The sequence below is a fragment of the Mya arenaria genome, chromosome 4 (genome assembly GCF_026914265.1).
Source record: "Mya arenaria isolate MELC-2E11 chromosome 4, ASM2691426v1".
Lineage (NCBI taxonomy): Eukaryota > Metazoa > Mollusca > Bivalvia > Myida > Myidae > Mya > Mya arenaria.
The window spans coordinates 74,920,573-74,944,928 of NC_069125.1; the positions used below are offsets into that span (position 1 = coordinate 74,920,573).

The following is a 24,356-nucleotide window of genomic DNA, read 5'->3' on the forward strand; positions in this document are numbered from 1 at the left end:
AGTTGAATACAGCTATGTTTCACAAATCAATGTTCACCCCAAGAGGCCTTGTACGCTGACCAACTTGCATATTCTGCACTGTACAGAATTGAAATGTTCCAAGAGTATTAAATGAAAATACTCAGTTTTTTGGTTAGTTCTTACCTTGTAAGATAAGGATGTAAAATACAAGGGATTGCAGTCTATATAGCACTTGATTTCACTTGAAATTGTTTTGAGACAAATGCAATCAGTTTAATTGCATTTTATTGTATAATATATATAGCCGTGATATAAATCTTTTTGACAATACTATTATACAATTGGGTTGGGCCACAAGTTATCACAACATTAAAAAATGACCCTCCCTGTAATGTGTCAGACTATTGATAAGATTAGTATGAGTTTGACTTAAGAGCTAAGCTAACGGAAGAAAGAGAGAGAGAAGTAGAAAGATAGGAAGAGAAAAGGTATATGTAAACGAATCTGTTGTCGCCAAGTCCACTAGGGCTTATACTGCAAGTATAATGGTAGACAGGCATCGCTACTGAACTTGGTCTTAATCTTTTAGATGCAACAATATACGTATGAACTCTTTGGAAGATGTATGTGTTCTGTTCATCATTCAGTATGTGTTCTGTTGGTCATTCCGATTACTGTAGCTGTGTAGTAATTTAGGGGCATAAGCCACAGGCAATGAATGTAGATCACATCATTCCAATCTATCAACAATAAAATCAGGATATAAAGAGTTGAATATCAGTCATAAATCTAGTGTTGAGGTGACTCTTGGGTACCTTATGAATCATCTGTATTGTTAATACTGGTATACTACTGCTGGGGAAAGAAACACTCAGATTTCACATGATGCCTATTGTTCATGACACTAGAGTCACATAAAACCAGAAAAATGTTTCTGATATTGATCCAACTGCACTTATTTTGTTGGGTACTTTTGTTTTTATGTATACTCATGATACATCGATTCCACGTGTTAATCTATCCATTCAGAGTGATGTATGTTTTACTTGGTGATGCTTCAAAGTTCTAATGACATTGTCACATGACATACTGGGTTAATGCCTAATTTTGACACTGTTAGATGTTACTTTTAAAATTACTATTCAAGTTGATAGTATAAAGTATGAAGTGGTTTAACGAATTAATGAGCTCTTATTTGATTTTTTTTTAAGTAAGTGAAATCACTCCAAGATTTGATACTTAACTTAGCCAAAAAAGTTGCTTAACAATTTTATACTGAGAGGGGCCTGAATACTCAATTATTTTCAATGAGTGAATAACATAAATTCATTTTAAACTAGTACAAACTCTAACATGAAAACCTTGTGTCATTGCGAAAGCATACAGATGCTGAAAATTAAAACACACTGATATTTCCCCATCCCCATTGTTTATAGTTTGTTGTAAATAGTTGGGCAGTAAAATCCCTTGAAAATAAATTAATCATTAATCTATGATATAAACATGGCAGGTTTCTAAGGGAACTACATGAGCTGAAGACACAGTCAGAGTACTCGTCATGTGACCCCACAAAGCTTTCTGATTGGCTGAAGGAGTTGTCAGGTGACCTGGGCCAGTACACATATCAGCTGCTGCAGAGCGGGGTTGACCGAACATATTTGCCACAGATCTCAGAGGACCAGCTTCGTGACGACTGTGCCATCCATAACGGCATCCACCGTGCCAAGATACTCCAGAAGATCAGGGGTAGGTGAACCTGCCAGCATTCCTGTAGGAAACAACAAGTGATTTATTATGTTTAATGACATTGATATGTTTATGCATATATTTTTTTTAATCGAGTCTGTAAAAATAAGAGTGATTCATATTTTGCTATTTCATTGTGATTTAATTTTGTTGGTGGTATTTAGGATTTACGGGTTTATGATTTTACAAAGTATGGGATAAACAGGCATTTATTTTTGTATCACAAGATAATGGGAGTTGCCATTTTGACCTTAATCAATAATTCATTCCATGGTAATATCATTTACATTTAGCATGTGATCTCAATTCAGTACTATTTTTATGCCGCCCTTCGAAGAAGAGGGGTATATTGCTTTGCACAGGCATGTCGGTATGTCAGTCGGTCAGTCGGTCGGTCCGTCGGTAGACCAAAGCTTGTCCGAGTAATAACTCAACAATTCCGGGACGTTTGGTCATCAAACTTCACATGAAGGTTGGGCCTGACCAGTAGTTGATCCCAATTGATTTTGGGGGTCATCGGGTCAAAGGTCAAGTTCACAGTGACCTTTAATGGTAAAATAATTTTAAAGCTTGTCCGAGTGATAACTCAACAATGCCTGCACCCATGGCCCTCAAACTTGACATGGAGCTTGGGCCTGACCAGTAGATGACCCCTATTGTTTTGGGGGGTCATCAGGCCAAAGGTCAAGGTCACAGTGACCTGGAATGGTAAAAGGTCGTCCGAGTGATAACTTGACAATGCCTGCACCCATGGCCCTCAAACTTGACTTGGAGGTCGGGCCTGACCAGTAGCTGACCCCTATTGTTTTTGGGGGCCATCGGGTCAAAGGTCAAGTTCACAGTGACCTTGAATGGTAAAAAGTTGTCCGAGTGATAACTCAACAATGCCGGCACCCATGGCCCTCATAATTGAATTGGAGGTTGGGCCTGACCAGTAGATGACCCTTATTGTTTTTGGGGGTCATCGGGCTAAAGGTCAAGGTCACAGTGACCTTGAATCGTAAAAGGTTGTCCGAGTGATAATTTGACAATGCCTGCACCCATGGCCCTCATAATTGAATTGGAGGTTGGGCCTGACCAGTAGAAGACCCCTAATGTTTTTGGGGGTCATTGGGCCAAAGGTCAAGGTCACAGTCACCTTGAATGGTTAAAGGTTTTCCGTGTGATAACTTGACAATGCCTGCACCCATGGCCCTCAAACTTGACTTGGAATTGGGCCTGACCAGTACATGACCCCTTTTGTTTTTGGGGGTCATCTGGCCAAAGGTCAAGGTCACAGTCACCTTGAATGGTAACAGGTTGGCCGAGTGATAACTCGACAATGCCTGCACCCATGGCCCTCAAACTTGACTTGGAGAATTGGCCTGACCAGGAGATAACCCCTATGGTTTTCGGGAGTCATCTGGCCAAAGGTCAAGGTCACAGTGACCTGAAATGGTAAAAGGTTGTCCGAGTGATAACTCAACAATGCCTGCACCCATGGCCCTCAAACTTGACTTGGAAGTTTGGCCTGGCCAGAAGATGGTCCCTATTGATTTTAGGGGTCATTGGGCTAAAGGTCAAGGTCACAGTGACCTGGAATGGTAAAAGGTTATCCGAGTAATAACTCGATAATGCCTGCACCCATGGCCCTCAAACTTGACTTGGAGGTTTGGCCTGGCCAGAAGATGGTCCCTATTGATTTTAGGGGTCATCGAGCAAAAGGTCAAGGTCACAGTGACCTTGAATGATAAAAGGTTGTCCGAGTGATAACTCAACAATGCCTGCACCCATGGCCCTCAAACTTGACATGGAGGTTGGGCCTGACCAGTAGATGACCCCTATTGATTTTAGGGGTCAAAGGTCAAGGTCACAGTGACCTTGAAAGCGACCTCGACAATTCCTGGACCTATGGTCATCAAACTTGACATGAAGGTTGGGCCTCCCAGTAGATGACCCCTCTTGACTTTGGGGGTCATCAGGCCAAGGTCAATGTCACAGTAACCTTTAACGCAAAAAAGTTAACAAATCTTCTCCCACTGATATCTCAACAATGCCTGAACCTATGATCATTAAACTTGACATGGATGTTAAGCCTGACCAGTAGATCACCCTTATTGATTTTAGGATTCATAGAGCCAAAGGTCAAGGTCACAGTGATTTTGAATGGTAAAAGGTTGTCCGAGTGATAACTCAACAATGCCTGAACCCATGGCCTTCAAACTTGACTTGGAGTTGCATCTGACTTGTAGATGACCCCTTATGATTTAAGGGGTCATTGGGTCAAAGGTCAATGTCACAGTGACCTTGAACGAAAAATACTTGTCTGTGTGATAACTTGACAATGCCTGCACCCATGGCCCTCGAACTTGACATTTAGGTTTCTGGTGACCAGCTGATGACTCTGGATTTTGAGTTCGTAGAGTCAAAGGTCATGGTCATAACACACTCTATCCTCACACTTTAATGGTCATAATCTTAAAACTGCCTTAACGGCAACAAATCAGCTGTCATTTCGGTCCATGCATATTTCATTCAATTGTCCATATAATCCTGACAACATGGCGCTCAGGGGGGGCATAATGTTTGACAAACATCTCTTGTTCAGAGACAGTATCATACTGTACTAGTTAAGAGCTGTGGGGTACACAGGGTTCACATTTCCTCACATTTGGCATGTGTATGGACTCACACCCTTGCTTTGGAACTCAGACTTTTTGAAAAAAATATTTTGACTCATACTTTTACTGAAATTGCCTGAGGCACTCGAATGATTCAGATTATTAGTGTCCTTGTACAATAAATATACTACACTGCACTTAAATTTTCTTAAGTTCAGAAAAAAACACATGTCAGTTTTTCCATAGTTTATACTTATCTCATTAACACTTTCAAATGTTTGTCTCTGTTTTAGATTGAGTATCAGCACTTACTGTGTTGTTGTACTGAGCAACAAGTCCGTTTTACCATTTTTCAGAGCAAGTTATGCACCCGCTGTGTTCCAAGTCGAGTGTCGATCTCACTGATGCCCCGGACACATACACCAGTGACAAAACCATTGATGCTTTTATCAGCTACCGCAGAACCAACGGCGCTCAGCTTGCTAGGTAATGTACATTAAACTCTCACATGCTTGCAGTGATAGGGTTGTATTATGGATGAATACAAACTAACATTATTTTTATTCTTACAAATCTACTTCATTGATAAAAATCCATGGACGAAAGTTGTTCTTTGTTAAAGGGACTTACTCATGTTTTTGTTAAAAGCACTTTTTTGTTTTAATGATTTGTCTTGACTGTATGGGCGTGGGTTTGCACCCAACTAAAACCAAACTATTTTATTATACTTTTATTGTATTGTCTCTGTAAATTCGATATCATAGAGTAAAATTATGATAAAGTAAGTTACCCTGAAAACTAATTTTTGGTCCAAAAACATGAGGGAGTCTCTTTAAGTCAAGTGAAGATTAAATGTTGATCTAGGTAGTTTATGTAAATACTTAATTTTAATCTATGTAGTTTATGTAAATACTTAATTTTAATCTACATAGTTTTTGTGAATACTTAATGTTGATCTACATAGTTTATGTGAATACTTAATGTTGATCTACTTAGTTTATGTGAACACCTAATGTTGATTTACATAGTTTATGTGAACACCTAATGTTGATCTATGTTGTTTATGTGAATACTTAATGTTGATCTACATAGTTTATGTGAATACTTAATGTTGATCTACATAGTTTATGTGAATACTTAATGTTGATCTACTTAGTTTATGTGAACACCTTATGTTGATTTACATAGGATATGTGAATACTTAATGTTGATCTATGTTGTTTATGTGAATACTTAATGTTGATCTACATAGTTTATGTGAACACCTAATGTTGATCTACACAGTTTATGTGAGTACTTAATGTTGATCTATGCAGTTTATGTGAATACTTAATGTTGATCTATGTTGTTTATGTGAACACCTAATGTTGATCTACACAGTTTATGTGAATACTTAATGTTGATCTATGCAGTTTATGTGAACACTTAATGTTGATCTACATAGGATATGTGAATACTTAATGTTGATCTACATAGTTTATGTGAATACTTAATGTTGATCTACATAGTGTATGTGAATACTTAATGTTGATCTATGTTGTTTATGTGAATACTTAATGTTGATCTACATAGTTTATGTGAACACCTAATGTTGATCTACATAGTTTATGTGAATACTTAATGTTGATCTACTTAGTTTATGTGAATACTTAATGTTGATATACATATTTTATGTGAAAACTAAATGTAGATATATATATATATATATATATATATATATATATATTATATTTTTTATGTGAACACTTAATGTTGATCTATTTAGTTTATGTGAACACTTAATGTTGATCTGTGTAGTTTATGTGAATACTTAATACTAATCTATGCAGCTTATGTGAATACTTAATGTTGATCTATGCAGTTTATGTGAACACTTTATGTTGATCTATGCAGTTTTTTTTAATATTAATGTTGATCTACACAGTTTATGTGAATACTTAATGTTGATCTATGTTGTTTCATGGGAACACTTAATGTTAATCTATGTAGCTTTATGTGAACACTTAATGTTGATATATAAAGTTTGTGTGAACAATTAATGTTGATCTTAGTAGTTTATGTGAAAACTAAATGTTGATCTATAAAGTTTTATGTGAAGACTTAATGTTAAACTATTAAGTTTTATGTAAAGACTAAATGTTGATCTATAAAGTTTTATGTGAAGACTAAATGTTGATCTATAAAGTTTTATGTAAAGACAAAATGTTGATCTATAAAGTTTTATGTAAAGACTAAATGTTGATCTATAAAGTTTTATGTAAAGTTTAAATGTTTATCTATAAAGTTTTATGTGAAGACTAAATGTTGATGTATAAAGTTTTATGTGAAGACTAAATTTTGATATAAGTAGCTTCATTTGAAGACTAAATGTTGATCTTTTACGTTTTATGTGATGACTAAACATTGATCTATGAAGTTTTATGTGAAGACTAAATGTTGATCTATAAAGTTTTATGTACAGACTAAATGTTGATCTTTGTAGTTTCATGGTTTTACTTTAGAAGTTATATCATTTTAAAAATACGACAAACTGTCTTTCTAACCCTGCAGTTTTAATTTTGTACTCTTACAAGAGTAAAACTTGGAGATTTGTAGTTATTGTGGAGCATGTTTTTGTTCTGTTAATGTTTTATCACCCATAGAGCATTCACTCTATCTGTCTGCAGCCTGTTGAAAGTGCACCTCCAGCTGCGTGGTTTCTCCGTGTTCCTCGACATCGAGCGACTGAATGCCGGCAAATTTGACGAAGGTCTGCTCACGAGCATTGGCCACTCAAAGAACTTTATTCTGGTGCTGACGGCAGATGCCCTGGAGCGCTGTATCGGAGACACCCAGCGAAAAGACTGGGTCCACAGGGTATGGAAAGGTTTATGTTTGGCAGTCCATGAGAGAACTTAGTTTTTTTATATTCATCTCATTGAATATTTTTTTCTCGTTCCAGCGTAGCATGGTAGACATAGGGGATCATTTTGTCTAGCGGCAGCGTCTGTGGTAGTACACTTACTTGTCTGTTCTTTTATGGAAGCATTTTATTTATTTTAATTTAATAATAGTTTATTGCATGTATGTTGACAATAAGTCAATACAAATAGATCATATATATATATACCTTATTTAAAGCAATTGCGTGATTATCTGACATGTAAAGGGATCGGGCCACGAGTTATACCAACATCAGTTACGGCCCTCTCCCAAAACGTCAAATTAAATACCAAGCAAAGGTGTTGTAATATCAAAGTTAGTTTTTATATCAATATAAATTTGTTTTGTTATAAAAGGACATGAAGCATTTTATTTGATGTAGATCTTTGAGCAAAGTCACTTCTTCTGTTCTTAAACTTGCACATTTCTTTTCAGATCCTCGCCAAAATATGGTTACAATGTTTATATACAAACAATATGATCTTGATTTTAAAGTTATTGGCCTTGAATTATCAAATTTGACCATCTCTTTATATTTCATTATGTGTTTTAACTATCATTATCCAAAGCAATAGTAAAACTTATCGCTCTTCTTGCATCATTCCTACAAATAATAGGTAGTTGTTTAATAATGATCTTTTTCCGAAAGTTAGGGCTCACAGAACAATAGTAGTTGCAGGAGTGTTAGAGACTATTTAGTATTTGACATTACTTTTTTGAAAAGGTACTGTTCATCAATGAAATTATTACTCTTAATCTGTCAGGTTCCCTTGAATTCTGCCCAGGTCTTTTAATATTTTTTTTTAAATAAATAAAATTTAACTTCTAATTATATATTAATTCTAGTGCAATCTATAAAAAAGGGCTTAATTATGTAGGAAAAATGTTGCAATCTGAGCAAATCCTGGCAGCTTATCATTTTCCTAAACAATGCCTATCTCATGTCTGACTGTTCACAGGAGATAGCTGCTGCCATGGAGAGCAAGTGTAACATCATCCCTGTGACAGACAACTTTATGTGGCCAACCCCTGACTCCCTCCCGGAGGATATACGACAGATCTGCTACTTCAATGGCATCAAGTAACACTTTTCTGGTCCTATATAGTTAACATTTCAGTATCAGAATTAAAGAGTATTAGAGTATTTCTGAGTGAAGCAATAAATATACTATAGTAAAATACTTCTTATAAATTATATTCAATGAGATAAAACTGAAGCAATTAAAACAGTCTTTCATTTTCAATTTTCAATGTCTCTACATTTGGCGTTTTTTTATTGGAAGAATATCCAAGTATGCCCTAGTCAATATGCATATATCAAATGCTGGTTCATGTAAATACCTTTCACATTTGTTACAGGCGGTTTCATGACTAGATTAGATTCAAAACTTGCCTTTTTGTTACAGGTGGATTCTGGACTCACAGGTTTGTTACAGGTGGATTCTGGACTCACATGTTTGTTACAGGTGTACTTTGGACTGACATTCTTGTTACAGGTGGATTCTGGACTCATGTTTGTTACAGGTGCATTCTGGATTCACATGTTTGTTACAGGTGGATTCTGGACTCACATGTTTGTTACAGGTGGATTCTGGACTCACATGTTTGTTACAGGTGGATTATGGACTCACATGTTTGTTACAGGTGTACTTTGGACTGACATTCTTGTTACAGGTGGATTTTGGACTCATGTTTGTTACAGGTGTATTCTGGACTGTCATGTTTGTTACAGGTGGATTATGGACTCACATGTTTGTTACAGGTGGATTCTGGACTCACATGTTTGTTACAGGTGTACTTTGGACTGACATTCTTGTTACAGGTGGATTCTAGACTCATGTTTGTTACAGGTGTAATCTGGACTGTCATGTTTGTTACAGGTGGATTCTGGACTCACATGTTTGTTACAGGTGGATTATGGACTCACATGTTTGTTACATGGGGATTCTGGACTCACTTGTTTGTTACAGGTGGATTCTGTACACACATGTTTGTTACAGGTGTATTCTGGACTCACATGTTTGTTACAGTTGTATTCAAGGCTCATTTGTTTTTTACAGGTGGATTCTTGACTCACATGTTTATTACAGGGGGATTCTGGACTCATGTTTGTTACAGGGGGATTATGGACTCACATGTTTGTTACAGGTGGATTCTGGACTCACATGTTTGTTACAGGTGTACTTTGGACTGACATTCTTGTTACAGTTGTATTCAAGGCTCACTTGTTTTTTACAGGTGGATTCTTGACTCACATGTTTATTACAGGGGGATTCTGGACTCATGTTTGTTACAGGTGGATTATGGACTCACATGTTTGTTACAGGGGGATTCTGGACTCACTTGTTTGTTACAGGTGGATTCTGGACTCACATGTTTGTTACAGGTGGATTCTGGACTCATGTTTGTTACAGTTGTATTCAAGGCTCACTTGTTTTTTACAGGTGGATTCTTGACTCACATGTTTGTTACAAGTTAATTCATGAATTACTTGTTTGTTACAGGTGGATCCACGACTACCAGGAGGCATGTGTGGAGAAGCTAGAACGATTCCTCACAGGCGAGAAACACCCCTCGCTCCACGGGCTGGGCTCCTCCTTCGAGGACAGCTCCCCACATGGGCACTCCTCACCCCACGGGCGCTCATCACCCCACGGGCACCACGACTCAACAACACGGACCAAGCGAGGCCATATGCAGGGGCTCGGCACCTCGTTCGAGGACTGCCTCTGAGAACTGTGATCCATGGACAGTGTGTGGAATGCCATTATTGTCATCATTGTGATATAGATAGATGTACACGATTGTAACGAACATAATGTTGTAGTACATGTGAATTCAAGTACATTGCTTTCAAGGTACATGTTTCTTGAGAGAAACATTACTTTGTACAGAATATTGGCAAAAAGTGTTTTTGGTTAAGTGTATTTATCTTGTGTTGTGATGGTACAGGCTTAGCTGATACCATTGTCACTTGAGAAGTTTAGGGTCCATTTCCTTGCGCGTTTAGTTGTGTTAAAGCTTTATGCATGCATATGTGACTATGAATGTTAAAGATTGATACCCCAAATGTTATGTGGGTGTCAACTGTAGCATGCACTGTTTCCGTAGTGATTTATTGAGAATGTGTTCATGTTTTGCCAAAACAGTTGATTAATACTGTACTTTAGCTTTCTATGTTTATTAGCAAGAAAAACTTGATATTGCTGTGGGAGCTTGGTTAGTATCTATATAATAGAACAGGGAAGAACAATGTTAGAATTAATAAAAAAAAAATTCATATAACATAATAGTAAAACAAAATTTAAAAAAATAATCATCAAGCTATTTCAACTATCACATTTTATAATAACAATTTGCAAATTCATATGGATAATGTCAGAGCTTTAAATAACTGCACATTCAGTATTGTGATGTCTGATGTTAAAATTTTCTTACTGTTCCACCGCTTGAACGGTGGAAGTTAGAACATGGAGCTAATGGAAATACAACACAACAGATTTTTATGCCCCTTTTTAAAAAACAAGTAGCAAAGGTTGGTATGTAGACCAAGTTTTGTCTGCATAATAACTCGAGAACTTCAGTGGTAAGTTGTCCTTGATCAGTAGATGACATCTATTGTTTTTAAGGTCAGAAGTCTGAGATAACCATGTTGCATATTAAAGTTCAAAAAATTATATTCACTTTCTTGAAAACTTTGTGCAGTCATTAATAATTTAATGCATTTCTTCCTAAAATACCTTTATTCAATCTTTTATATGTTTCTGACAAAGTGGCGCTTAGATTGCATAATGTTTAAGAAATAGCTTGTGTTTGATAAATGTAGTAGTTTGGATTTGTGGAAAATAAATTATCTAAGCAGCTTAAAGTTACCAATTCTACACAAAATGGGGGTCCTTTAAAAAGTTATATGTTATACAGTAACTGAATAACATACTAACCACTAAAGATACACAAAATTGTTTTTTGTATCGCAATATATACCTCTTGTACAATAAGGGCGTTTTTGTTGGTATTAAACTACATGTAGTTTCGATTTTATATTGGTTTCACGAACTGTGTATTTGTTGTGACAGTTTCAAATAAAATAAAGACCAGTTTAATTGTTTGTTTTACGAAAACCCAACGAAAACCCAAACTGGTTTTTGAAACTATGGAAAGCCCTCGGGAGACGGTTCGTCGGTTCGTTCCCTTTGAAAACTAGCTTACTTTGAAAAAGCAACATGGCGCACAGTGACATTGAAACACCATTTAGTTCAAACAGGCAAACGACCATCTGCGGTATCATTGTTTGGAAGAAATTGAGATTAGCTACATGCAGAAGCTCCATCATGTTGAAGCAGTACACAAAACCTTGCATTTATCACTTTAAGCAAAAATTTTGAAACAAGTTTTTAAACCACCAAAACCTTTGAAACCACTACTGAAACTAGTTTGGTTTCAACAAAATCGCCCCAAGATATTTTTGTAATCTTAATAGTTATTGTTTTTAATCCTCAGAGGGGTCTGCCCTTGGTACAGGGTAAAGGCACTGACACATTATGCTTCACCTTTTAAAGGTGTTAAATTTTCATTATTATATATCCCTGACCCGTAAGCACTTTAACAAGGACTTCTATCTTGAGAAAAGACCTGCTTTTAAGCACAATTTTATGATTTTTAGTCCAGAAAAGACACCAGCCCCCTAATTATATGGGCTGGGTATTTCACAATTTTTTATTTACATTAGTCACTCCTCACAGACATGTTTTTATTGATTTGACAATGCAATTTGATTTTCATATTAATAATTCACTTTACAGTGAAAAAAATGGCCAGTGTTTTTGAGATACATAATTTTAAATACTACTTCAAAATTAGATAACTCTTGTTTCTACAACAACTCCTATGAAATATTTCAGTTTCTGTTTGGACTACAGTTTTGATGTAACATCTGCTGCTAGAAAAGTATATCAAAGTGCAAAACTGACTAAACTTTTCAACTTGGTTGAAGCTAAAACCTTTACCGGCATACCACAATACATATATAGATACAATATAAAATGACCAACATATAATGTGGAAGAGTTGAAATCAAATACTAGCTATAAGGTGACATATACATGTATCATTAATTTGCTAACCAAATTATTACTCATTTTTGATTCATTTTACTTGGTTTTATTTAGAAAAAAGAAGATGATTCATGGACCTCATTGTTCTAAAATTTTGAAGTCAGCCATACCTCTAAAACTGTTCTCGATAATTACACACTAAAACATTTTGTGTTGGCAATGAGAATTATACAAGTTCCATCACTCTGATGTAATTATTTGTCGATTATTGTCCCATGGTCAACTCAGAGTCCTCTTTATAAGGTGTTCATGTTCATTCAGTAAACATGTACCGGTAACTGGGTGAAGTCCATATGTAAATGAAGATTCGATAGATCTTGTCTATGATGTTGAGGATGAGGACTGGTCTTAAAGTTTGTGGACAGGAGCAAATGAATTTCACAAATTATTAATGTAATCCATAAAACATAAACAACATGTAATTCAATAACTTTTGTATTCTAAAAGGAGTATTGGACAATTTATTCATTTTTTCATTGTTTGGAAGGCTATTTTAACAACCTCCTATCGACACATTATGGTGTTGTGAAGTAAAAAAACCAGTTACTTTCTAAGACTGAAATCTGTCAATATGTGTGCTTTTCTTCATTCATTGTTTGTTTTCTTCATCATTTTATATCATATAACCATAAAGATCAGTTATTTAAACCTCCTACTTGAATTGTTTTTTTTTTCTTGTTTTTTTTTTTCAATTTTTATTATGCCCCCATTCAAAGATGAGGGGGTATATTGCTTTGCACATGTCGGTCTGTCGGTCCATATGTAGACCAAAGCTTGTCCGAGTGATAACTTTACAGTTTCTGCATCTATTGTCAGCAAACTTGACACAAAGGTTGGGCCTGACCAGTAGATGACCCCTATTGATTTTAGGGATCAAAGGTCAAGTCACAGTGAACTTCAATTGGGAAAAAATGTCAAAGCTTGTCCGAGTGATAACTCAACAATGCCTGGACCTATGGCCCTCAAACTTGACATAGAAGCTGGGCCTTACCATTAGATGACCCCTTTCGATTTTATGGGTCATTGGGTGAAAGGTCAAATCACACTGACCTTGAATGATTAAAGGTTGTCCGAGTGATAACTCGACAATACCTGTACCCATGGCCCTCAAACCTGACTTGGAGGTTAGGCCTGACCACAGTGACCTTGAACACAAACTTGACAATTCCTGGACCTCTAGTCATAAACTTGACATGAAGGTTAGGCCTAACCAGTTGATGACCCCTTTTGATTTTAGGGGTCAGAGGTCAAGGTGACAGTGATCTTGAATGCAAAAATGTTGATGGAGTGATAACAATGCCTGCACCAATGGCCCTCAAACTTGGCTTTAAGGCTGGGCTTGACCAGTAGATGACCCCTATTGATTAGAGGGATCATCGGGTCAAAGGTCACAGTGACCTTAAACTCAAAAATCTTGTCTGTGTTATAGCTCAGCAATGCATGCACCCATGGCCCTCTAACTTGACCTTTAAGGTTGAGGGTGACCAGTAGATGACCCCTATGGATTTTGAGGTCATTAGTGAAGGTCACAATCATATTGGTTATTAAAATTACTTCATATTTACTTATTCCCTGCTGCTAAAAGGATACATGTTTATCTGCAAAGATCAGTCATCATCATTTGAACATGATTAAAAACTATACCTACTATCCCCACACTTTGAATAGTAATAATCTTAAAACTGCCTCAAAAGCATCCAATGTCAATGACAAATTAGCTGTCATTTCGTTCCATGCATATTTCATTCAATTGTCCAAATCTTTTTGACAACCTGGGGCTCATGGGGGGCATAATGTTTGACAAACATCTCTTGTTATGTAAGGTTAAACTGTGGTGTCCCAGTGTTAAAACCCTTGTGTAATGTTTATATGAATAAATTACAATGTATCTATACTTTGTATTCTCATGAAGTAATGAAGACTATTGAAAAAAGTTTGAATTATACACCTTTAAGATGTCATATTTTACTATAACATCTAAGAAAAGCCAGTTCATACATGTAAGCAATTCCAAAACTACAGTATGTAGACAATATCAGAGTGTGAGAGAATCTTACTTTCATTAAAGCTGATTATGGATATCTTCATTATGTCTGAAAAAAAAACTCAACTCAGCTGCAACATATTGAAATTGGAAGTAATAACAGTTAATAACCGAGTTTCAGTTGCTGTATAATTCAATGCCTCTCGTATATGCCACGTATTTGCATAAAATACTGTGATTGTACAAGAATATTGCATGACTGCTCAGGTGTGCAAGAATACTGTGTCTGTGCAAGAATACTGTGAGTGTGCGAGAATACTGTGAGTTTGCAAGAATACTGTGACTGGGCAAGAAAACTGTGTCTGTGCAAGAATACTGTGAGTGTGCAAGAATACTGAGTGTTCATGAATACTGTGTCTGTGCAAGAATACTGTGAGTTTGCAAGAATACTGTACTTGTGCAAAAATACGGTGAGTTTGCATGAATACTGTGTTTGTGCAAGAATACTGTGTCTGTGCAAGAATACTGTGAGTGTGCAAAAAATACTGTGTTTGAGCAAGAATAGTGTGAGTGTGCAAGAATAGTGTGAATGTGCAAGAATACTTTGAGTGGGCTAGAATACTGTAAGTGTACAAGAATAATGTGAGTTTGCAAGAATACTGTGAGTGTGCATGAATACTGTATTTGTGGAAGAATAGGGTGTCTGTGCAAAAATACTGTGAGTGTGCAAAGAATATTGTGTCTGTGCAAGAATAGTGTGAGTGTGCATGAATAGTGTGAATGTGCAAGAATAGTGTGAATGTGCAAGAATACTTTGAGTACTGCAAGAATACTGTAAGTGTGCAAGAATACTGTAATTGTGCAACAATACTGTGAGTGTGCAAAAATTACTGTGAGTGTGCAAGAATACTGTGAGTGTGCAAGAATACTGTGTCTGTGCAAGAATACTCTGAGTGTGCTTGAATACTGTGAGTGTGCAATAATACTGTGTCTGTGCAAGAATAGTGTGAGTGTGCAGGAATACTTTGAGTGTGCAAGAATACTGTGAGTGTGCAAAAATACTGTGTAAATGCAAGAATACTTTGAGTGTGCAAGAATACTGTGATTGTGCAAGAATACTGTGAGTGTGCATGAATACTGTGAGTGTGCATGAATACTGTGAGTGTGCATGAATACTGTGTCTGTGCAAGAATACTGTGAGTGTGCAAAAAATACTGTGTCAATGCAAGAATAGTGCGAGTGTGCAGGAATACTGTGATTGTGCAAGAATAGTGTGAGTGTGCAGAAATACTGTTAGTTTGCAAGAATAGTGTGAGTGTGCAGGAATACTGTTAGTTTGCAAGAATAGTGTGAGTGTGCAGGAATACTGTTAGTTTGCAAGAGTAGTGTGAGTGTGCAGGAATACTGTTAGTTTGCAAGAATAGTGTGAGTGTGCAGGAATACTGTTAGTTTGCAAGAATAGTGTGATTGTGCAGGAATACTGGGATTGTGCAAGAATACTGTGATTGCGCAATAACACTACGAGTGTGCAAGAATACTGTGAGTGTGCAAGAATACCGTGTCTGTGCAAGAATACTGTGATTATGCAAGAACACTACAAGTGTGCAAGAATACTGTGATTGTGCAAGGATACTGTTAGTGTGCATGAATACTGTCAGTGAGTATGAATACTGTTAGTATGCAAGAATACTGTGACAGTGCAAGTGTACTGCATGACTACTCAGGTGTGCAAGAATACTGTGAATGTGCAAGAATACTGAGTGTTCAAGAATACTGCCAGTGCGCAAAAATACTGTGATTTTGCAAGAATACTGTTTACGTGCAAGAATAGTGTGATTGTTCAAGAATACACTGAATGTGCAAGAATACTGTGAATGTGCAATAATACTAAAATACAGCAAACAATGCGATAGTGCAAGAAAACTGCAAATGCAAGAATTCTGCATTTTTTGCAAAAATTATTCGATTGTACAATACTGGAATTGTGCAAAAATACTGCAATTGATGCATAAGAAGTTAGCGCCCGTTTTGGGCAAAGTTAAGGAGTCAAATGAGTTGCCTGAATATTATCACGGGAAAATGTGAATAACACTTAAACAAACTTGATTGACACTCTTTTTAAGTCACACACATCTATTACAGTTGCGCATACATCAAACATTGCAATTGCATGGACTACGATCACGCTTTAATCTTAAGTGTGAAAATCTCCGCCTTTAAGGCTACATTGTGCCATGCACTACAGGTCATTGTGTGTGTGCGGTGTAATGTGCCGGCTTGTCATCTGTTGATGTGTGTTAATGAAGTGCTGGAGGCGGTTAGCGAGGCACGAGAAGTCGGGCCGGTCGGCAGGCTCCAAGGCCCAGCACGCCTTCATTATCTCCTCACTGAAATTACAAAGGCAGCAATAAACATGACAAATGTACATTTCCATTCTTCACACATATGAAAATAGCATTAATTGAGTAAAATGAAGACAGGCATTTGCTTACAGTTCAACCGGACAGAGATTAGGCCATTCCAGTCTGTAGCCTGACATAAGAAGGCTGCGGAGGTGCTCGTGTACTTGCACCCCCGGCGGGGCGGCGGCGAGCGCGTGCTCGTAGGGCCGCTCGCCGAGTGACGTCACCTCCCAAAGCAGAACACCGAACGCCCAGACGTCGCTCTTCGAAGTAAACGTGCCACTAGACAACGACTCCGGACCGAGCGAACGGAAAGGCAGTGGCCGCTGTAAGACGGGCATATTGCACTGTAAGTTGGTTTATATGTTCAACTGTTTAAGAGCAAACAATGAGTTTAACTTGGGTATATGCTGGCTGGAGAGAAGTCTGTTGAATTGTAGTACAGTTACAGAACTTTTTTTTCTAAAATATGCAAAGTGGGTGGCCAAAGATTTAGTTCGAAAAAAACTATTATATCGTCACAAAGAGTCTGTGCAATATCATTTTGCAAAATTAAATTGGCTTGTACGATAGTGATTGCTTAAGACTTTCATGAATGCAACCGATTGCTTCTTTAACTAAAACAACGTGTGACGTACTCACATCTGTCTGCCGCCTGTAATTTTCTTTGCCGTAGATATCCCGTGAGAGGCCAAAGTCAGAAATCTTGGCTACCTGGCCTTCGCAGATGAGAATATTTCTAGCCGCTAGGTCTCTATGTACTATCTATGAAAGTATATATAGCTATGAGAAACGTAGTCAACATGTATCACCATACAAATGACTTAAATCATTGATAGTATTAAAATCATTATAAAAATCAAATCGTTATAAATCGATGATTCACCTTCAGTTTGGCTAGGTGTTTCATCCCCCGCGCAACGTGCAGCATGAATATGTACAATATGGGCTGTTTCCGCTGCAGGTACTCCCGGCGGTGCGGAGCCTCCAGACCGGCAATCTGCGCACTCACCTCCGGTCGCAGATGGCGGAGATACTCCTCCAGGTCTCCGCCGTTCGCCAGCTCCATCACGATCGTCGGGGCGCCTACAAACATACACCCATGTCACAATGCACGTTTACAGTCAGCTGTTTCGTGGACGGACTGAGTACATAAAACATGTTGCATTTACGCTCGATATACCACTTTAGGAATTCTAAATATGCCAATTAAGAACCAAAAGTATAATTAAAAAATTTTTTGTCCAACCTTTGAAAAACCGGAAGCCATGGATTTTTATTATGTTTTCGTGTCTGCAGCTCATCATTGCGTTCTGGATTTCGTGCAGTATTTCCTTGGAATCTGTGCCTGAAAATGTCACAGGACATGTGTTGATTGTATTGAATACATTAATAAAATAATGATCACAGGACACCTAGGGCGGAGTTTAGTTGGATCAAGGTAAGGACAAAAGTAGAAATATAGGAAATAAGAATAATACGAATATCGTGGATGTAATAAATACAAAGACTCCTGACTTAATGCAAATTTAATATATTTTATTAATGTATTCAATACAATCAACACATGTCCTGTGACAAAAACATGACGGTTCTCGCATGAAATTGATTGACAGGCATTAAGGCTGCACTTTCACAGGTTTACCGTTTGACATTTATTATTTATTTTTTTAGTCTTGGAATGAGCCAATTTCTGCGTAAATATCTGCGAACCAGTGATACATGACTGCTAACAAAAGATCAGATCGCAGATTTTCATATTTCCGTTCGAAAATTAATGTTTTATGGCTAAAGGCTTTACGAACGGTTTAAGAAAAATGCATTAAACATCATTTATTTGAACTTAAATATAAAACTTTGCGTTCATTTTTTTTGTCAGCAGTCTGATATGACTGGTTTACATTAATTTTCGCATAAATTGGTTCAATCCAAGACTAAAAATAAAAAAAAGTTGCCAAAATGTTCAATCTGTGAGATGTGAGAGTGCAGCTTTAAGGGCAAACTCACAAATTCTTACGTCTTATTTATCTATACCTTAACTTAAAGGTTTTTTTACAAACTTAATGGCGGAAGTGATACCATGAACGATCCGCTTGACGGCCACACGTCTTGAGTGGCGGCTGAGGATCGCATGCCCAAGCCGCACGCTTCCGAAATGACCAAACCCTAGCGGCCGATCTAGGCGCACCTTCCCGTAGCCGCGATGGCCACCCATATCCTGTTAGGTAAAGATGTTACATTTGCAGACACAATTTACAACATTTTCCTCAAGTACTTATTTTCGCTGACGTCGTCACATATTTATATATGTTCCTACCTTGTTTGTTTTGTAGCCAGGTTTCAGTTATTTATAAAGCTTAAAATACACCAATCAATCAACAACAAGCATTTAAATTTTACAATTCTGTAACCATAATGTGAAAACATGTATATTAACATCATGAATACATTTAAATAAACATGTTTGAGGAATGGGAGGTGACAATGTGGGACATACGAGAATCAGAGCGAGTTCCCCCGCTTCTTCGTTGTTCTTGATATCCAGTATTTTCAAATTGTCTTCATCCACGTCTTTTGCGTCATATTCATAGTTGTCGAGCTGATATGAAATTGAAAACCTTTAGACAACTATTTTCATAAAAACAGAATAACAAAAACAACATCCCACTAACAGTTCGCATATGTAATGTGTAATGCCGGACATGAGACAACATCCCACTAACAGTTCGCATATGCAATGTGTAATGCCGGACATGAGACAACATCCCACTAACAGTTCGCATATGTAACGTGTAATGCCGGACATGAGACAACATCCCACTAACAGTTCGCATATGTAACGTGTAATGCAGGACATGAGACAACATCCCACTAACAGTTCGCATATGTAACGTGTAATGCCGGACATGAGACAACATCCCACTAACAGTTCGCATATGTAACGTGTAATGCCGGACATGAGACAACATCCCACTAACAGTTCGCATATGTAACGTGTAATGCCGGACATGAGACAACATCCCACTAACAGTTCGCATATGTAACGTGTAATGCCGGACATGAGACAACATCCCACTAACAGTTCGCATATGTAACGTGTAATGCCGGACATGAGACAACATCCCACTAACAGTTCGCATATGTAACGTGTAATGCCGGACATGAGACAACATCCCACTAACAGTTCGCATATGTAACGTGTTATGCCGGACATGAGACAACATCCCACTAACAGTTCGCATATGTAACGTGTTATGCCGGACATGAGACAACATCCCACTAACAGTTCGCATATGTAACGTGTTATGCCGGACATGAGACAACATATGTAATGTGTAATGCCGGACATGAGACAACATCCCACTAACAGTTCGCATATGTAACGTGTTATGCCGGACATGAGACAACATCCCACTAACAGTTCGCATATGTAACGTGTTATGCCGGACATGAGACAACATCCCACTAACAGTTCGCATATGTAACGTGTAATGCCGGACATGAGACAACATCCCACTAACAGTTCGCATATGTAATGTGTAATGCCGGACATGAGACAACATGGTTGTTTCTGTAGGTTTGTATTCACACGTTTTAATTATTAACTAAGCATTCTCTAGCAATGCTTTCAGTGGTATGAGAGGTCGTACCCGCGCCTTGTTATTGCTGGTGTAAGTGACGCGACCGCCACCGAGTCGGTTGGTCGCGGACTTATGCGGAGAGTAGTAGTTCTGATTTAAGGCTAACTGGAAAGATAAACATGGAAATAACACATTTGACCAATATGCAAATTGAATTGAAAATGACAAGAACTCCAAAACCAGTTTATTTGCATTGTCTGGTATTTTATCAGTATTAAAACTTAATAAGACACACATGTTTGGCGACTCTATATAGCGGCTGTAGGCGCTCCCGGTGTCTGCAGCAGCGGTCCAAGAACCACCGCCTCCACATGCATGTCGCGGCCACCCCAATCAGGAATAGCCCAGCCCCAATCACGCCCACCACGTACATCACCAGGGACTGGGGCGGCATGATGTCTGAAAACATAGGGGTTTCAAACATCAGAGGTATCCTCTGTCAACAATATCATTTTGAAACATCTAATGCGAAATGAGAACTGTACACGAGCATTATTTCGAAAACAAATGTGCGAGGTAACTCAGAACAAAACATGTATAAGTCATATTGTATTAACCATGCAGACTATGTTTTAGATTTAGCCTACATGCTTAAACAGGCAGTTAGTAACACTAAAGCGAAATAAGTACATTGAAGAAAATGTATCTTTAAACTAAACGTGAATTCACACGTGCAAATTACCATTGATAGGAGTACTTATATTTTCTAGAATGGACACCGCTGTGGTTGATTCAAGTGTATCGGGTCCGCACGACCGCGTGAAGTTGACCTGATCAAGGGTCATGTTGCGGAGCTGCTCGGGAGTGGCGCATATTGGGGAGTTGTCGGTGAGATCCGGCCGTTGGATGAGTATATCCGCCAGCCAGCGCAGCTCGCAGTCACAGCGCCACGGGTTCCCCCTTAACGAACTGTCCACATAACGAAACTCATAATTACACCACTCTCTGTGATACAGTTGGATTACATATATTGCCCATCTCCAAAATTTAAATGGGCGAATACTTTCATTGGAATGTTTATACAATGTAAATTTAATAATATGTATTTGATAATTACGCTCGCAAAATACAATGCAGCTATAGTAGAAGATACCAAATGACCACGGTACACTGAAGTTCCACTAGTTATTCTATGCCTTGCAGGCAAACATTCCGATTAAGTTCATTACAACAGGTCCATACTAAAACAATAACAACGCAGAGGGCATGAAAACAACAACATTCTAACTGATTTTCATTGAGGTCAGACCAGAATCGTTGTATCAAAAGTATACTCATTAGTGGACGACGACGGACGAGCACCGGACAATCGACTACCCTAATAGCTCACTGAGATACTCAGTATCCAGGTGAGTCTAAGAAGAAGAAAACATACACTATATCGCAGTGAAGAAATGTGGATCTCATCTTTCGTGGCAGGGTTTGCAGATAGTTGTTTTGTATGTGCCTATGAAAAAAGAAAAATGTCTGGTGACATTGTTTGTAATGAAAAGTCACTGGCACCGGATTTTCAAACTCAAACATTTTTTTTAAAAATAAAAAAAAATCTTATAATTCCTCACTAAAAATTATAATACCGAATATGTGAAAATAAATTTCAAGATTTTTTCACATATTCGGTATTATAATTTTTAGTGAGGAATAATAAGATTTTTTTTTGCTTTTTTAAAAAAATGTTTGAGTTTGAAAATCCGGTGCCAGTGTGAAAAGTCAATTATTAATCATTTAATTGATTGACACGCGCATAGCTCATTTATGTCGTTAAACAATTGTAGCCTAAAGTTAGTATGGCTTCGGTATTTCACGTATTTTTTAACCATTTTTTTAATATGCTTATGTAAAACTATGATCTGCATCTGCATAAATATGCCGCGACAGACGACTTTCGCCATTCAGACACGCATGTGCTGTTCGTGTTTGATATTTCAATTCGGTGACATGTAATGAAGCAATGCTTAATATTTTTGAGATGATGTCTCTAAAACTGGAGAAAGAAATGTGTTCAGAACCACGTCAGAAGGTGATTTACCACTTTGGTGGGTAACTTTGAGGTCACATGACGTCACATACTCATATATGTAGTCATACACGACGTTACATTTAAGAACTTTATTTGACATTTTTAAATAATCAGGTGATATAAATTATGTCCAAATAACCACATTAACAAAGAACTTAGTAGCACTTAATTTTAATTTTAATTAATCGAAATAAATACTAGATAAAATGATGCCACAACTCCCTTCCATTTAAGGAAAGTAGTTTCAAAATAAGAGGATAAGCTAACCCACGAAATCCACGAAAATTAAGGTCACACGAATATTTATGATTTCACAGTATAACACCCAAAAATCATTAATTTTGGCATTTTTCAGATAATTTGTTCCTCCATATTTACACAGAAATATTTCGGAAGGCCCTTAACCTGGCATCACGGTCCATTGACAACTTGTTCTTTACAATTGACATGTATATTGTGTGGCAAAGATAATAAACAACACAAACCAACATATAACATCAACAACAAGAACCTTTTTTGTGGTAAATATTTGCAACTTACAACATTGCGAGATTCGGAAAGGAACCCAGGCCATCCTCGCCAATTTCTGTAATTTCATTGTCACCCAGGTGCCTGCAAGATGGTTTTATAATTAGTTGTGTATATACAATCTCTATATATGGGTTAAATGCAACTGAATTCACATGATTAATTGTGGAAAACATGCATGAGATACTACTCACAAGAAATCTAGCTGAGTATGCATGTTGAGGGCCTCAACCGGTATTGTCTTCAGGCGATTGTCTCGCAGGTCCCTGAAAACAGCTGCACACATGAAGGTTTCCCCTGAACAATTATGTTGTTTTACGCCAGGTAGCTCCATGAGAAGAGAATGAATATGTAAAGATGATACCGATTTCTGTTACAAATATCTGTTTTAGGCTTTGAAAGATTGCATAATAGGTCATTTAACGAACGCGTGATTTCAGTTAAAATAAAGAACAAAAATGCAAACTGCCATAACTGCATCTGTATTCATGTTTCGGGCACTTCATTTAAGGAAGAATTGCGGGAATTATGTCATTATCGGGGTATGAACGCATTTGGGCTGGTCAAAACGTTTCGGACTCCACGCGTACTTTGACTAGCCAAATTGCGTTCATATCCCCGATAATGACATAAATCCCGCAATTCATTACTTATATTTACACCAATAGTACTTTATTTCATTCAAGAATTGTCAAAAAAATTACTTCATTTCATTTAAAAAAAACTTTCAGTTATCCTTTCTTACCCATTTTGTAAATAGAACGACCCGACTGTAGCCGGAAACGTTTTATCAAATGACGTTACGATAACGCGGAAAAATATCAACCATTTGAAATCAGTTTTAAACGTAAAATTGAAACACTTATGGAAACGATACATTTAACATATCATAATTTAACACTTTCTAAAATGTTTATTTTATTTAAAATGCACCTGCTGACACAATACAAACAATAAGAAGATTTAAAAAAATCATGTATATTGTTATGCGATGAATTGCGATCCGAACATATCCGAAGATGTTGCGTTCATCGATTGATAAACACAATTGCCGAAAGGCAGTTCATTTAGGGAATGGAAGATGTGGTGTAAATATTTACAGTTAAGTAAAGAGCAAGCCATGCACTTTCAAATGACAATGTGGGCTCCATGCATATCGACATCGGCTTGATAAACTGACATGTGTATCTGTACGGATACCAACAAACTACCTGCTGACAAACATGGCCAAGTGGGGGTAATCCTAGTCTAAAATAATAGACGTGTTATACGGTATTCTTCCAATCCCTAACGTCGTGAAGGATTTGCCATATCAAAAATCTAAAAAAATCCGTCAACGTACAATTATTTGGACTAGGGGTAATCCTTGTCCTTTGAACACATTTCTTGTTTTAGTTTTAAACACATAAATGAAATTCTCCTTGTGTTATTCCTAATT

The 24,356-nt window shown here is 37.3% G+C and overlaps 2 protein-coding genes across 5 annotated transcripts in view; one reads left to right on the forward strand and one right to left on the reverse strand.

Moving 5' to 3' along the window:
- LOC128231317 (NAD(+) hydrolase SARM1-like) overlaps positions 1–11,332 on the forward strand; it is a 35,360-nt gene extending 24,028 nt beyond the window's left edge. For all 4 annotated transcript variants that reach the window (XM_052943971.1, XM_052943970.1, XM_052943972.1 and 1 more), the window contains 5 exons: positions 1,472–1,707; positions 4,664–4,793; positions 6,974–7,163; positions 8,189–8,310; positions 9,734–11,332. In XM_052943971.1, coding sequence (XP_052799931.1) covers positions 1,472–1,707; positions 4,664–4,793; positions 6,974–7,163; positions 8,189–8,310; positions 9,734–9,962 — 907 coding nt within the window. In that variant the 3' untranslated portion in view covers positions 9,963–11,332. The remainder of the gene's footprint in view (positions 1–1,471; positions 1,708–4,663; positions 4,794–6,973; positions 7,164–8,188; positions 8,311–9,733) is intronic.
- A 3,003-nt stretch (positions 11,333–14,335) lies between these two features.
- LOC128231318 (tyrosine-protein kinase receptor cam-1-like) overlaps positions 14,336–24,356 on the reverse strand; it is a 39,615-nt gene continuing 29,594 nt past the window's right edge. Inside the window, exons 8-20 of the mRNA XM_052943975.1 lie at positions 23,113–23,184; positions 22,931–23,002; positions 21,746–21,817; positions 21,053–21,279; positions 20,606–20,769; positions 20,380–20,475; positions 19,227–19,328; positions 18,809–18,947; positions 17,979–18,077; positions 17,616–17,815; positions 17,372–17,494; positions 16,820–17,055; positions 14,336–16,714 (exon numbers count right to left, since the gene is read on the reverse strand). Of these exons, the coding sequence (XP_052799935.1) occupies positions 16,567–16,714; positions 16,820–17,055; positions 17,372–17,494; positions 17,616–17,815; positions 17,979–18,077; positions 18,809–18,947; positions 19,227–19,328; positions 20,380–20,475; positions 20,606–20,769; positions 21,053–21,279; positions 21,746–21,817; positions 22,931–23,002; positions 23,113–23,184 (1,750 nt within the window). The 3' untranslated portion in view covers positions 14,336–16,566. The remainder of the gene's footprint in view (positions 16,715–16,819; positions 17,056–17,371; positions 17,495–17,615; positions 17,816–17,978; positions 18,078–18,808; positions 18,948–19,226; positions 19,329–20,379; positions 20,476–20,605; positions 20,770–21,052; positions 21,280–21,745; positions 21,818–22,930; positions 23,003–23,112; positions 23,185–24,356) is intronic.